We start from the raw sequence: 16,786 nt of genomic DNA on the forward strand, positions 1-16,786 counted from the left end.
TTTTCTGGAAGCCACTTTGCTTATAGTTATAGGCAAATGAAGGAAAACTGCCTTTACTACAAGATTGAAACATTTCAATACTCATTGTATTGAAAACACAGTTAGAGTACAAGGCAGATGCAAATCATAGTACTTCTCCAAGACTTTAAGAAGCAGTTTTTTTCCAGTTCTATCCAGGAATAAAACACACTTTTTGGTTCAGTAAAGGGCTCCTACTTTAAAATACAGGTAAAGTTTAATCCCTAAACCGATTTAATATTCATATTCACTCCACCAGGGAATACTTGTCTGTCTTCTGTGCAAAAAGGAAACAGTGAGCTGATTATGTACTCTGCTATGGATGTTGTAGAGCAGTAATTTAGCTCAGTTCTGAATGTTAATTGAACAAAGTGCTTAAAGACAAAGTAGAATGTCTCTAGTATTTTTTTATGAGTAGCTCTGTTCCAAGAGTCAGTGCATCCCTTGAGACGTAGAACTCATCAATGAATTAATACAATTTCTACTGTCTTATTTTAGAATATCTTCTACTAATCCCCAGGTTGCAACTGGTGGCTGGAAAACCAGACATTTTCTTCCCTCCTCTCTGCCAGTACATGGGATGACAGACTTTTGATTTAAATTTCATTTACTTCAGGATTGTTTTATTTTATTCTCATAATCCTGCAACTTTGCTCATGATTGCTACTTTTTATTGTATTGGTACATAATCTGATATTAAACCAATCCATAGAAAATTGAGCTGTCAAAAATCTGTGTGGTAGTATAGCATGTTGATGAGAAAGATGCCTTCTCAGAACATTATTCAATCCACTGGTTTTAGGCATCTATTGCAGGAAGGAATAAAGCACTCCTTGGATTTGCTGGTTCTATCCATTGGTTATGGGGTTGAGACCAGATGATTAACACAGACTTGACACCTAATTTCTACATTAATTCATTAATTAGCATTGACTATGACATTTCTATCATAATTGGGAATTTAGAGATTTGTAAAAACCAGTCAGTTAGTTAACCTAGAAATATAACAAAAATAATTTTCCAAGAATAATAGGTAACGAGGAAAGAAAAAAACCAAGTTCTTACATTTAACTTCCTTTCTCTGCTTGGCTGTCTTGCAATCCTAGAGATCTATGCAGCTGAAATGCTTCTGCAACTCACACCTCCAGATGTTTAGACTTGCATAACAGATCATGTCTTTGCACTGAAAAAAAGTCTGTGATCCATCTAAAGTAGAGGTCGGATTACCTGCATAAGGGCAACTTGTATGGGGCAATCACAACAGCTGTTCCAAACAAAAAGATTATACCTTTCTGTCCAAATAGTTCTGATTTTGATTCCCTACTGAAAAGTCAGCAGTTTTTTCAGTAGGAATGAATCCTTTAAGTGAATATGTAGACAGCAGTGCACTGAGGGAATATTAGAAAAGAAAAGCATTTCTGTTCCTCTGTTTATTATTTAAAATTGTGTATCTTTGTTTCAGGCAAAGTCCTGTATAATTTACTGGGACTTAAAACAGCAGTGGATTTTGGATCATGTCCATGGAGTTGGATAACTTCAAATTTAATAAAAGTGTTTAACTTTAGATTTTTTTGTAGTTGAACCCTATTAGAACACATATATGATTTCATCTTGCATGCTACACAAATCTGGTTTGCACTTAGTAAATTTACTGCAAGGTCTTTAGTTCACATAAGATAATTGCTTCTCGACATGCTTCAACACAAAAGTACCTAAACATTTTTGAAGCATCATTTAAAAAAACCCAACACTATTACATGATACATTTTACATTTTTTCTTTGCAGTCTTTAACTCTTCAGCATCCATAACTCAATGAAATGAATAGAAATTCAAAGTAAGAGAACTACACTTAAAGATGAATTTCTTGATGATGTTCCAAGAATGAGTCAAATGTGTTCCAAGAGGTATTTTAGCTAGCATACCTAAATGAATATTTTTTAAGATTTCACAGTCTGTCTGTCTTCCCTGCTTCCATTTTTGCAGTGCTTTTTCCCATCTCTCATGCACAGGAAAGAAGGACAGAAATCACCACTTTGCCTCTCATGAGAGCATGGAGAAAAGTGCTTCCTTCCTAACATTCACCCTCTGCTCTGAAAAAGCTTACTGGAGGACACAGGAAAACTACATTAAAAAAAATAAATCAATCACAGAAGTAAATGAAAAGCAGAAAAAATGCATTGTCATTATATACACTTCGCTTTGAGCACTGTGACAGAGAAGATACTCAGGTGGGAAGGAAGGTGTTATAAAATACTGACAGTATTTGAGTATTTATGGAGATGTACTTAAAAGGAAATTCAGGAAGTTTTAAATTCTGCTTAGGCCACTAAAAAGATCAGACTATACATAAAAGGTTTTGTGGAAAAGGCAAGCCTCGTCTGAAGTTACTTGTGAATTAATGTAGTTCAGATATAATACAGAATTTTAGATTAATGGCTGCAAAATTTGGCAGAGCTTAGTTTTCCTCCCCCAGAAAATTATTTTTTAAGCTTCAGGCCTACTGGCTCAAGGTTGAGAATAATTTTGAAATCCTTTTTCTATGATCCTAACCTTAGAAGAATTCACTCAGATTTCTACAACTTGAGCTTTGGATCAGCACAGCCTCAGCCTCCCAGGCTTTATGATTACAGGCAAAAATAAACCAAAATATTATAACCATATTAAGTCACTAAAATGGTCTGGTAACATCTAAATTTATGACTACAAATTGTCAGGCCTTGTTTTTATCTCTGAGGCCATCTGGCACAGCCTGGGCATGTTCCCTCTGTTTAATGTTCTGGTGTTTTCAACATGGTAGCACAACCAAGTCATGCACTGAGAACAGAGCTGAGCTGACTTTAGCTTCATTCTGAATAGGATTTTTTCTGCAGATTTTAATCATGTTAGAACAAAAAAAGCCAGAAATTATATTAACAAATCATCAGCATGATCAAGTCCAGTGCCTAAGTCAATGCTGAACCACTCCTTAATTATAAGTCACCTGATGAGTCTTGTTATAATTTAAATACACAGTACTACCCATTTGCTCAATATTGCATTAGTAGATGAGGATTATTTTAACCAAGTCTTGAGTTTAAATAAGGCATAAAGATAATTTGGACACACAGAGACTGTCCTCTTTTTACTCACTTCTAATCAGAATTTTGTGATGGGGCCCAATTTAATAGCTATGTTTGTATGCTTTCCTTCCCTAGCCTGCTTATTTATAGTGCTGCTTTAGCAAATGCTTGTTTTTCCTACTTCATATTCAATTCTGGTACAACCTTAGTCTCCTTAGAAAAAAAAAGGAAAACTATACCACAAATACATAATGAGGTACTAAGACTAACACTTAATATATCACAAGTATGTAACAAAGAATATTAAAATTTGTTTTATGCTCTCATTACAAATTAAATTTTTGGACATCTGAAATGCCTAAAGCAGGTGTCCTCTGCCCCAGCCTGCGATTCCTGAGGGGTGACTGTGGAAGGTATCTACCAGCAGATTGACTTGTGAATCCTACTATTTTTCTATTTTGAGGTGTTTAGCGAGCTGCAATGTGGTGCAAATACTCAAAACTTTGACAGAGAAACATATATACATGATATATAAACCACATTCTGAAGGCAATGACATGATAATATGCGTTACTGATGATTAAAAAATTTGACAAAGAAACATAAGCAACCAAGAAATTGGGAGTGTAACATTTTTTCAAACATGAGGTATATGACTAAGAAATGCAAGGTGCTATGGAAGTCCTACACAGCCCATATAAGAGCTGAGTAACTAGCAATCCATTAGGTTTTCCCTGGCTCTGCAAATTCCTCTACATCTGGCCTTTAGTCCCTGCCTTGAGACTGTTGCAGAATGGGAAAGAAAGGAAAAGAAAGTGAGCTAATAGGGATCTTCAGGTTCCTCATTAAAAATATGTTTGGAGAATTATATGTAAGATACAATGCTAAATTTCAGAGAGTGAATTTGTAAGATTTTTTTCTCTAATATTCCTTGAGATTGATTTGGACATACAGAAGACATACTACTGTCTTGCAAAAACAGTAGCTCATCAAAAGTCTAAAGAATTTAGAAATTCCATTAAACAAATAACAAAACTACTTAAAATCAGCATAAGCAACTTCATATGAGATTTGAAAGTGCTAATGAAAAAGTGCAGTATCCAGCTGCTTTGGAAATAGAATCAATAATGCTCTTTTGAATTGCAGAACTTTTTTTTTTGGTGGAAATGAAAAATTACTTAATAAATTAGACCTAATTTATTTTAAGGTTTTATTACAGTATTTGGGGAGATATGTTAGTTTATAATCACATGAGTCTTAAAACATTAAATCTAGATTTCTGCCTGTAGCACCAGTTCACTACTAGCTGGTACAGTTTTCTACTGTAACTACATGTTAGTTACAGAAAAAAAAGAGCTGTAACTCTTGTCTATGAAAAAATTAGAAAAACAAAACTGAATTATTCCATAATTCTTCATCCCACAGGAACTGTGATGATTCTAATTATTAATGCTAATAAACTGAATTGAGAACTAGTTGTAAGAATGATATTCTATGTTAATGTGTAATTTTTGAATGCTAAAAACCTCAGTAAATACAATGAGCTGAAAATAAAAAAGAAAGATGAGAATTAAATTAAACATTTTCAATAAATGCATGTTTGAGAAAGAAAAGTTTTAAATTATTTCTTGAAATAAAATTATTGTAAAAATGAGATTATGTATGTTAAAAATACAATAATGGCTATAAAGATTTATTTAAAAATAATAAAAATATTTATCACATTTGCTAAATATTGTTTCACCTGGAATTAGCACTCCCACTATGCCTCATTACAAACAACACTGAAACCCTAAACAACACTGGAATTACAAGCACAGTCTGCTCTGTTCAAATCAATTTCTCTATGAGTAACACTTAGAAACAAGTAATACTCCTGGCAGGATTAAATCAGCTGCATTAGGAACTTAATTTGTGCCCAGGCTTTGGGTGGACAGAGAAGCATCCGTTTGAAGTGTGTGCCCCACTGCAGTCTGCCAAGACAGCCTAAGACCTGAGGAAGAGAATTTAGCTGACTAAACTAAAGCAGAGTTTATGTAAAAACACTCCTCACTTGAGACCTTTTAAAGGCACCAAACTTTTCGTTATGATACAGTAACCTTAGGCTATAACTTTAGCAGGACACCTGACAAGACTCCTAAAATTTAGGGAGGACTTTGATGAATTCACTCCTTATCCATGGCATCTACTTAAGATATTCTACTTTTTTGATTTTGATTGTTTTATTTTTTTGATGCTGGCTCAAATGTACAAGTGAAGTAAACTGACTCTTCTATCATAAAAAAAATTGCAATAATTGGTGTTACTTACAGGGAATGTGCCCCTAAGACTAAAATGTCTTTTTGAATCTTTTTTTCAAGAGCAGGAAGAATTATTTGTGTGTTTAAGATTATGATTTCAGAAGGAAGGTTAGGCATATACTAAAAGTAAAATGATATTGTTTGCTCAGCAAGGAAAAAATCCACTTTGCTTGAATATAACTCAAGGTTAAAGCTATAGGAAAAAGAAAGGCAGACATCCCAGAAAAATATTTATGGTTTTTTTATGTTCATCTTATCTTGGAAGCATGTTCCTCCAAATAAAAGCTGTTCCCAAGCATACAGAGCATTATATCAAAGGATAGGTGTCAAGTCAATCTATGAATGAACAAATGATCAGGTTATGGAAACTTTATTAAAAGATAAGAAAACCCTATAGCAAGTTTCTTAAAACTAACTGTCTATAGTCAGGCTTCTTAGCTGAGTCTAAAGCTCTTCACAGTTGATCCACCATGATACTTAAATAACACACTTAAATTATCTTGCACATGCACTGGGGCTACTGAGTATTCTTAGAGCCAAGTGTGTGCTTAACTATGTTCCTAGGTCTGAAATAGAGCATTTAGTGCTTTGCAAGAGCTAAAATCTCAGGCCTTGAAAGAACCTAACCAAGGAACTACATATCTTCAAAAATATAGAAAGAAGATGAAAGTTCAATTCCTACAGCAGTTGTCTTCAATAATTCTTTTCTACAGGGAAGACTGTAGTAATTGTCTGTATGCCCAACACTTTTCAAAGCAGACTTAGAGGCTAAATTTTGGACATACACTTTTCAAATGTTAGTCCACACTACCATCTAATAAGAGGGAGAATGTATCATCACGAGAGCAGAAATCAAAATGACTCTACAAATATTACTGAATGAATATTCACTTAGAATTTTAGATTAATACTGAAGATAACAAACTGACAGTATTTTTTAACTCATAGATTCAAAATAAGTATCAGATTGTGAAAACTTTCAACATTACAGATAACACAACTATAGGCTTCTTATAAAATCACAAAGTTGCAATATTGTGAATGAAATAACTAGTTTTGTTAAGAAAATAATTTATTTTCCATAGTCACAACATATAATTTAGTATCAGTTACTGTACATATATTTTCTTGCAATACTCTGACTGTCTATGAATACTGGATCCACAGATGCCACTTTTGCTGCTATAAAGGAGTGAATACAGTGTAACACTGCCGTCAGATCCTGAAATTCAAGTTCCTAAAAGAAGTAAGAGAAAAAAAAAAGAGAAAATTTGAATTCAATTTAGGTTTATAAACATTTTACATGAAAACAGACCAGACTAGTTAGAAAAAAAAAAATAATGGCCTTAATGTGAAAATTAAATTTGCATAGGAAACTGTAGTTAAAATTGGTAAGAATACAAACTGTATATCCATGCCTTGTTCATGGGTAGTGCCATGGGTCAATTTAGTTTTCACTCTGTGCTACTTTATTGTTAACGTTGTACTCAGCTTGGACAATGAGATCAGTCAACTTGCAAGAACATTCAAATATCGCAACATAGAATAATTCAAGTTGGAAAAGATCTTGAAGATCACTGAGTCCAACTATTGACCCAGCATTGCCAAGTCCACCAGTAAACCATGCCACATCTACACTTGACATATCTCCTGAGATGGTGACTCAACCACTTCCCTATGTAGTCTGTTCCAATGCTTGACAACCTTTTTGGTGAAGAAGTTTTTCTTAATATTCCAGTCTAATATCCTGGCACAAACTGAGAACCACTTCCTTTCATCCTGTCACTTGTAACTTGCTTCAGACAGCTGTAGAGAGTCATAAGGCCTTCTCTGAGACTCCTTTTCTCCAGGCTAAAAATACCCAGCTCCTTCAGCCATTCCTCAAAAGACATGCCTGTCCAATTCTTCACCAGCTCCATTGCCTTTCTTGAAGTGAAAAGCCCAGAACTGGACACAGGACTCAAGGTGTACCCTCACCAGTGCTAGTAAAGGGGGACAATTCCCTGGTTCTGCAGGCCACACTATTACTGATATAGTCCAGGACCAGGCGCTGGGCCTTGTAGAACATTATTAAAGTATTTGACAAATAAAGGCTATTTGAGGATGATGCAGTTTCAAGGAAGGTAGGGTGAGAAGATCACATCTTTTCTCAGCCTCAAGAAGAGATGATAAGCCAGAGGCAAGGTGAAACATAAGGTGAAGTTGCACCATACCTTAATGATAGAAACAAACATGGCTGGCTATGAAATTCATACACAGATTCACAAAGACAGAATTATTCCTAAACAGTTCTCAGATTTGTTTGACTTTTACAACATATTTCATCTTCTGTGTACGAGTTAACTTTCTTTTTCCCTATGAACCAGACAGTAATAGAGTGATAGTCCAACACAATGACATGTAAATATAATATAATAAAAACAAATATAATGTAAAAAAGCCATGTTGAATTCAAGTAATACCACTATGAGTACAGTCTACAGCTGGTAAATATATTTTGTGGACACCTGAGACAGTTTTGATTTGAGCAGAAGAGTTATTTCAACAATCTGCTGGCTAACTAGTTGTTTGGTGAGGCACTTCTGTATGCTTGTTTTAAAGCAAAAAACCAAAGCACTGGACTTCTGCTTTTCCTGTAACAGAACTTCACCGATGGTGTGCTAAACAAATTGATCCAATATATTGGAATTCAAAGTATCCCAGTAAAAGCTCACCATCACATCATATGTTATCCAAGGCCAGGTATTTACTAGCACAAGTAGTCCCACTACTAATGAATTGTTCACTAGTATTGTGGGGCATGATTTGCGACCCTATTTGGGGCACAGCTGGGAAATTTTTGGGAGTGGAGGACTGCAAACACAGCCTCTTCAAGGAGAGTCCAGGGCTACCCTGTGTCACAGAAGGTTCTAGGACGGGTCCAACTAATGAAGAGCCCCACAATGAGGGAGGAGTACATCAGGGGTAAACATATGTAAAAAAGGGCAGAAAGGTCCCCAAAAAGGTAACAAGGCCAGTGAAGTAGGAGGTGGTCCATGCCAGAGCAGGTAACACCCCTGAAGGTACTGAAACTGATGGAGAAGCCATAGAGGAGCAGAGGAAAGTGTGAATGTATTTAAGCCCATGCCATATTTGTCATAAATTTGGGGGGCAAATAGCTCCTGTTTTTTTCCATTTTAAATGACATTTAACTGCCATTTGAAGGTTTCTTAAAATACATTTTATTGACAGCAGATGTTGAATTTATATATTAACATAAATTAATATAAATACTTCCAGGAAAAAAAACCCACTCTACAATATCACTGTTTAAATCTCCAAAATTAAAATTATGTACACAGTAATGATTATTATGAATATGCAATATGCAAGAATACAGGCCTCAATACTTAAGTTCGGCTCCATCAAATGTTTTACATCTACTGAAATTCCATCTTCAAAACCAAGAAATTAAAAATATGACCCATTCCCATTAATCTTAGATTTGCTCCAAAATCAACTGAAATCACCTAGAAATTTCACCTTAGGTTCTGACATTCAACACAGTAACAAAACACAATCAGAGAGAAGAGAGCCCTCACAGAGTTCCCATTTTTCTACTCCAGAATTTATGCACTTCCAATCTGTAAATGTTTATGGAGAAAAACAAACAGAGGTAACCTAACACAGACTGTAGACAGGATTTCAGAATTTGCTTTAATATTAAAAGATAAGGCTTTAACAACATTATTGGAGAGCTTGGGTTTAGAAAAGGGCAAAGATCAGAACATCTCATCACTGTGAGTCAGTCTTTCCCAATGCCCCAACTGCAGAGTCCTGTCTGTTTCCATCACAGTCAGAGCATGGATCAAAGTGCAGTAGCCCCTCTGTATCTGGGAGAAGTCATTTAATCTGCTGTGAATAACCTTTTGAATACTAATATGCTCTTGTTTCTGTAAGATATAATCTACATAGAAGTAGAAGACTAGCAGTAACACTAAACCTATGCTTTATGTGACAGCAACACTATTTTCTGAAGTAATACTTCAATCCCCCATGTTTGGATTATTTCAAGATTGAAGAGATTTTCAAGATTTTCAATTACTTTCAATTTTGAAAGTTATTAAGAGCTGAAAAGAAAAATGTGTGGCATATATGCACTCCTTATGCAGTTTACCAGCTGGTCCACTTTTGTCTCTCACATCTTCACCATTTTATGTTAGGTTTGTGCAGGGATCTAAAACAGGAGCAGAGCTCTGGAAATGTTGTCTTGCAGGCCTAAGTTGGATGTGGCTGCCTATGGTGGCATCAGAAAAGTGGGGCTCATCTGAGGCCTCGTGTACCAGCAACTTCCAGAAATGCAGCTTGTCACAGTAGTATTTGATCTAGAAGACCACTAACGGGATAAGGCTGTAGAGCTTTGTGTCTGAAGGATGTTTGATGCCTGTGCTGGCTGCCTTTGCAATCCTGCAGCTGTCTAGTTGGGCGTAGATAAAGAGGAATTGCACAACTTATCTGAGGATAAGCTAGGTAGGGATTTGCTTGCATGTAGGTTACAACAGGGAAAGGGAAAGAGGACTGGGGCTAGTTTAAAAATTATGGGTATAGTAAAAGATAAGGATGGCCTTCTGACTTGGGAAAACGTAGAAGTCGCATAGTCTGAAGACTGAAACACGTCACTTCGCTACCTTGAATACAATTTTCTACGTGGAAATTTAGCATCTTTAGTTTTGGAGTGTAATATGAATTCTTCCTAGAAAATAACATCAATGACACTTCTTTCAATCAAATGCATTGCTCCAATAGCTTATTTTTTTTCTAAAGTAACATTTCTCTCTGTGCTCAGTCAGGCAGATGAGTAACTGATCATTTTATTTGCACTATACCATCTAACAGCACCCTTATGTTTGCTTTCCTTATCTGAGTTTGCTAGTTTTTTTCTTTGAGATTGTCAGTTTTTAAGGAGAATCTATGCATGACTAATATTTCAATAATCAAAGCTATTTCAGTTTACTGTATCTACTGTAATAAGTAGATTAAGTACAACAAAGGCATTAGAAGGAAGACACTGAGAGAGGAACACAAAAGATTGGATTAAAAGCAGCGGGAGGACAAGACTGCAAAACGTCCTGCTGGTACTGAAAATATAAAAAATAAGCACACTGCACTGACCTCCTTCACTTTGTGTGCACAGCCAAGGAAGAAAAATACATGTTCTATTATCCACCCACTAGGAGAGTAGGATTTATTACATATCATAAAGAGCTTGACAGGCCTGTTGCATTATTACCATGCACACAATTTTATTGAGAACTTCTGAGAGCTGTTGAATCACTACTTGAACAAGACATTAGCCTGTACCAAATCAAAAGACAAATAATGGAGATGCTGACAGATAGCGTTATTGTGCCATGTATATTTCATGACTTTAAGGACACTGTAAGTCTCAGCATATGTTATTTGTTGACCAGAGCAGAACTATACCACTGTATTGTTTCAATATATGTTTTCCTATTAGACTGTTTTTTCTTTTTGGGTTTTTTTTTTTGTTTTTGTTTTTGTTTTTGTTTTTGTTTTGTTTTGTTTTGGTGGGGGTTTTCTTGCTGTTGTTGTCATTGCTGTTGTTGTCATTGCTGTTCTTTTTGCTTTTTGTTTTGTTTCTTTCTCTGTTGGGTTTTTTTTTGGGGGTTGGGTTTTTCTCAGGTTAAAATCCCAAACAAAGATACCCAGGTTTGAGCTCCAGACAACATCGAAGTCAAAATGAAACCAAAATCCTAAATTGAATCTGTATCTCAGCAAATATAGCAGGACTTGGTTGCTGTACCATGGATGAGAAGATTATGCAGAGCTCTTAAGTTATCTTCTTGTCTCTCTAAAACAAGAAATTTATGAGATCAGCAACATCTAGTTGAAACTTCAACATGGCTCACAATACTCTGTTGACCACAATGGTTTCTTATTTTCTTCAATAAATATATGAGACTAAGTAAGATAAAAAGGGAAATGTCAATCAAAATATGCTTGTGAAAAAAGTCTTATCTTCCAGATATATAGCTACAGTTTAGCAAGGGGAAGTAAAGCATCATACAAACCTGAAAGTATTATTATTTTCTTTCTTTTTTAGAGCAACCTTGAAAATTTGGGTAAAGAATATCTACTATTAATATTACTTGCAATTTTTCAATATTAAAGGTGGGTAAGTTCAGGGACGTACTGAATGTGGGAAACTATGAGAAGTTTAGAGAATATGAAGAACCTGAAGGTGAAATGACTGACAGGAATCTTTATTATCTCCTTTCAACAGAATTTTTTTTAAATGGAGGAATGTATTGTTCACCTAAAACTAAAATGCACAGGGAGAAGAACTTGGCTTAACATTTAGAAGCCAAAATAGAAGGAGAAGAAACATCACATCTACCTAGTAGACAAGACACAAAATAGAATTCCCAAATGTGATTATTTACCCCCAAGAATTCATAATAATATTAGACATAATCTGGAAAATTATTTTGCAACCTTGACTCTCTGTTTTCTTGCCAAGGAATGTAAGTCATCTGCATCAAGCTTTCTTTCATGTGTAGTGGCTCATTTGCCCAGGAAAAAGAAAACTTCTATTATTTGATACATTTTTATTCTTATTATTGGCTGCATTCACTGTATAGCACCATCTGGCCCTATGAATCTCTTTCAGTGCAATAAGCAGAGGCAAATACTGGATTACACTTATGGGTATTAGTGCTGGCATTTTCCAGCCAGCCTGTAACTCTCAAGTCCAAGAGATCATATAATTTAGTGTGGTATATATTATATAGTTGACTATATATACAGTTATCTGAAGGTGGAGAGGCTGTACAGCTGCATCCCACCCCATTCAATGTGAAATCCTGCTGGGTACATTGCTCTTTGAAGAGGCAGTTGTAAAAGGTGCAATTGCTGAATGCTGATAAATCTTCAGCTACTTAGTATCAGCCTTTCCTCTGGCCTTTAATGAGCTTTTTCTGGGATCTTCCACCATTTACAACACATATGTACATTAGGTACATAGATATTAAGAATTTTGTATGAACCAATCCCATTTCAACTTCCATTGATACTTTCAAGGTACCTCACAAATATTCTTGTGATTTTTGCCAATTACAAGATGTTTTCATTAGAGCTATGTGAAAGAATAATTTTTAATATTTGAAAAAATCTGTCTTCTGAGCAAAATTTACTGCAAAAGTATCGTAACAACTCATTTATCAGAATTTTACAGATAAACAAATTTTCATAAAAATGGTAAAATTTTCAAAATTTTTATCTAAAGAGGAAAATCAGGTAAAACCAACTAAACCCAATCTAATTTGTACAATAATAATAAAAAAAAATTAAAAATCAGATTGTTTACCATAACAGAAAGAGGAATGATACAGTATTAAAGTAATAGAATTCTATTACAAGCCATGGAATTGCAGCCATTGGCTAATCACACACAGGGACTATCTAATGATTTAATGAACAGAGACACACAAAGTAGTTTAAGCATGAGTACAATCTTCCTGTCTAATGTGAAGCATTACATACATAAATACAAACATACATACATACATACATAGCTGTCTGCAACAGATGTTCGCATATAAAATGAAGACAGTAGTACCTTGCTGTCTTCAAGAAATAGTGTGAGAAAGAAGTGGAAATACCCTGCTACTAGACAAATTATTATAATACATAATAATTTTGTAACAGATATTATAATACCTTTTACAGTAGAGCCAAGAGGCAACTCAGGTCAAGCTTTCTGATTAAACTCTGAATAATTTACTAATACAATTACAGAATATTGCATGTTCTGTAACTTTATGATAAATAAGGAAGATTGTGGACTTCTTACATTTTTTTTTAACATTAGAAGGATAGGTAACATATATCTTCTGTCTATTGTCAGTCTAGGAAAATATCACTTTATAAGTGACTTTAACCTGTACAAATCCAGGTAAGAGTTTTTGAAAACTTTCATAGGTCTTCAGATACTTTTCTGCAGTTTCACTGCCTTTTGTCAATCAAAATCTGGCTGAACCACACTCTTATCTTTCTCTTCTATGTCATATCACACCAAAGTTCTCTTCATTCTTTTTAAAACCCCATAATGGAAAAAACTGTCGATTTTTTTTATTCAACAGCAAGCTTGGGATCAAATTTATTTTTACTTTATCTTTTTTTAAACTCAGCTTTTAGACATTGTATCTACTATATGTTAACAGAATAACTGCAGAGATTTTATCTTTCTGAAAGATTAAAATACCACCATAACAACTTAATAACAGGTTTGTAGAAATAGCGCAATAAATCTATGGGTATTACATTGCTTCCATTTAATGTAGAGTTTCTAAAGAATCAGCAAAAAAGGGTAACCTGTGATGTGTTCACCATATGTATGTCCCAGTAAATGGGATTTCTGATGGCTTGACAGTAATTTTATGTCATGTTTAACAAAATTGAAAAAGATGTTGCTTACCTTTGTCTCAATTTGTTTGGTGTCTACATTTTGAAAAAGCAGCTTTACTCTTGTTTTCCCATCATCTGATGAGCCTTTGAGCTGAGAGAATTTAAACCTCCACAGCACATTCTAAAGAAAAAGAAATTTGATTAAGGACTCTACTACATGTTTTCACCTAGAACTACGGAATGACGATCAATGTTTGTGTACTAAAATAAAGCACTACAGCAGTAATGCAGTTCATGATAACAGGCTCTTTGCAGAGCAATTAAAATTAACATCTCTGTACCTTTTGTGAAAGCAAAAGATGAAATATTAAAATTCACTAATCAAACTATTTATATCCTCTGTGATATAAATGTCTCAATCACCTACATAGCATAAACATGGCAAAAGCTTAATTCCATAAAGGTCTATGATGATATTTGTATCAGTTTCAGTATGAACACAATTCCATGCCGTATCTTGATCATTCATATTTCAGCTAGCTCATTTGCATAATGTAGATAATTGTGACTGACACAGATACTGCAAAGCTGAACTTAATGATGTGTGAAATGTGGTTTGAAGTTCTCAAAAAAGCTACATAAATGCAAAAATATTATTACTGAACATAGTCTCAGAAACCACAAAAATGTGTCCTACATTACATAATGGTTTGTAAAATATATGACTTCTAATCTTCTTGGTGTCTCACAGGTTTATGTTATGCATGGCATCTTACTAGTGTTGGCAAATTCTAGATATGACAGATATGCTTTAATATTTATGGGGAGATTTAGTAAAAAGAGAAATTGGGAAATTATTTTTGAAATCAAGGTAATTTTCTGTATTTATCTGAATGTTTTCTATCCATCACCTGAAAATGTATAATTACAAAAACCCACAAAGTAACAACTTGCACCTGGACTTCCTACTGATATTTCCTTTAATGCCTGTAATCCTAATGAAAATTCTCTGCACATGTTGAAATGCTTGTTGAAGTGCTTCAGTGCCTGGACACTGCTGAAGAAACACAATTTAAATACTTGGGAAATTATTTCAAAAGCACACATGGAAAAAAGCTAGCTGTGTTCCATTTTCCAACATGCCTCTTCTCAAAATATATTTTTTTAAGTAGACCAGTGCTAACAGTGGTCTTCAGAACCCTACTCTTAGTTTAAAATGAAATGTCCTATAAAAAATCTATCTCCTGGTTCCCTGCGGACATAAATGTCACCGACTTCTTAGAGAGATATAACAGCTGAAGAAAAACTGAAGTATGCTACACCACTGTGATGGTGCTTAAACTTTACATTCACAAACAGATTTTAACTGGGTCCAGAGGGCCTAATTAGACCACCTGAAAAGTGTTCAAAGCTTAAATGAGTTTGGCTCTAAACAGGATACATGAATGTTTGCTATGTAATATAACTGCCAAGGTGGAGATGAATCAAGAACTTAGGAACAATTTAGTAATAATAAGCATTGCTGGAGTAATCATCTCTCTCAACAGTTGACACTGAGTGGGAAAGATGAGGAGTAGAGAGGACTGGAAAATGGAAGAAAATGCACACTTTGGGATCCCTCTGTACTGAGGAGTGGCTAGAAGCACAGGATGGGGAAGATGAACCAACCAAGCTGACAAGGTCAAAAGAATCTCTACAATGATATAAAAAGCAGATACAGGCTACAGAAGTATCTCAGTGATGGGCACAAAAAAGATAAAAGCTGAATGAATTAAGTCCATCAAGAGCCTAGAATAGAATGCAGGAAAATAAAATGTTCTAGAAAAGCTCTTTAAAGATATTTCTTGGACTGGAGAGATGAGTGAGAATATGGGAGAGAAAAAAACCTGCACACACCATGGTCAGTGAAGGAGGAGGAGTAGGTGCTGTTGATGAAAGACTGCACCTTGTGGGAAGGACCCACACTGGAGCAGTTCATGAAGAGCTGCAGCCCACAGGAAGGACTCATGCTGGATTCTGGAGCACTGTCTCCAGTGGAAGGGCCTCCATGCTGGAGCAGGAGAAGAGTGTGAGTTCTCCTCCTGAGGAGGAAGGAGGGGCAGAGACAACATGTGGTGAACTGGCTACAGCCCCCTTTTCCAAACTGTCGGTGCTGCTGGAGAGGTTTAGATAAAGAAAATGGGGAAGCAGAGAAGGGTGGGGGGAAGGTTTTTTAAGATCTGCGTTTTTTTATTTCTCATTAGCATGTTCTGATTTGAATGGCAATAAATTAAACTAATTTGCCCAAGCGGAGCCTGTTTTGTCCATGAAAGTCACTGGTGAGTGACCTCTCCCTGCATTTATCTTGACCCACAAGCCTTTTGTTGTTTTTCCTCTCATTTGCCCAACTCAGAAGAAAGCCAGGGTCAATCCTGCACACTCCAAAGCAAAAATTCTTGTGCTTTTTATTTCAGAATTTGTAATAAGAAGGCCCTTTTAAAATTGTTTTTCCAAGAGTAAAAAAAAGAATCTTTTCCAATGAGTACATGAGCTGGTTTCCCAAAAACTGAGATCCAGATATAGAGTCCTAGAGCAGACAGGTGACTGGCCTTTCTTTTAATAATCCTCTTTGAACACCTGCTGGGGTGTAAGAATATTCTTTGCGTCAATAGAAGACCTTATTTTTTTCATTAACTCAGAGAAAAAATATATCCTTCAGTAAAATTACTATGTCCCTAATGAACTGTTAATTCCTTGACCACTTTAAGAATCTTTTTTACATTGGTAGGAAATATTCTGAAATAACTATGCATATGGGAAAACACAGCAAACTTCAGGTGACAATCATGAGAAGTAAGATGAACTGCAGAAATCACCCACTACTGCCTCACTCAGGCTTGAGGACGCAGAGAACATTCCCATCTCTCACACAGACGAAGAATAAGTGCACTTGAGCTCTCCAGAATTTCTACTGCTTAGCAATGCAATCAGTCTATCTGCTGGTATTCTGTCTTTCTCCTTA

General features: G+C 35.3%; 1 protein-coding gene across 1 annotated transcript in view; it reads right to left on the minus strand.

The window, feature by feature from the left end:
• Positions 1-6,468: 6,468 nt before the first annotated feature.
• SNTG2 (syntrophin gamma 2) overlaps positions 6,469-16,786 on the minus strand; it is a 126,881-nt gene continuing 116,563 nt past the window's right edge. Inside the window, exons 15-16 of the mRNA XM_066314874.1 lie at positions 13,856-13,966; positions 6,469-6,616 (exon numbers count right to left, since the gene is read on the minus strand). Of these exons, the coding sequence (XP_066170971.1) occupies positions 6,485-6,616; positions 13,856-13,966 (243 nt within the window). The 3' untranslated portion in view covers positions 6,469-6,484. The remainder of the gene's footprint in view (positions 6,617-13,855; positions 13,967-16,786) is intronic.

Source organism: Sylvia atricapilla, chromosome 3 (assembly GCF_009819655.1).
Source record: "Sylvia atricapilla isolate bSylAtr1 chromosome 3, bSylAtr1.pri, whole genome shotgun sequence".
NCBI lineage: Eukaryota > Metazoa > Chordata > Aves > Passeriformes > Sylviidae > Sylvia > Sylvia atricapilla.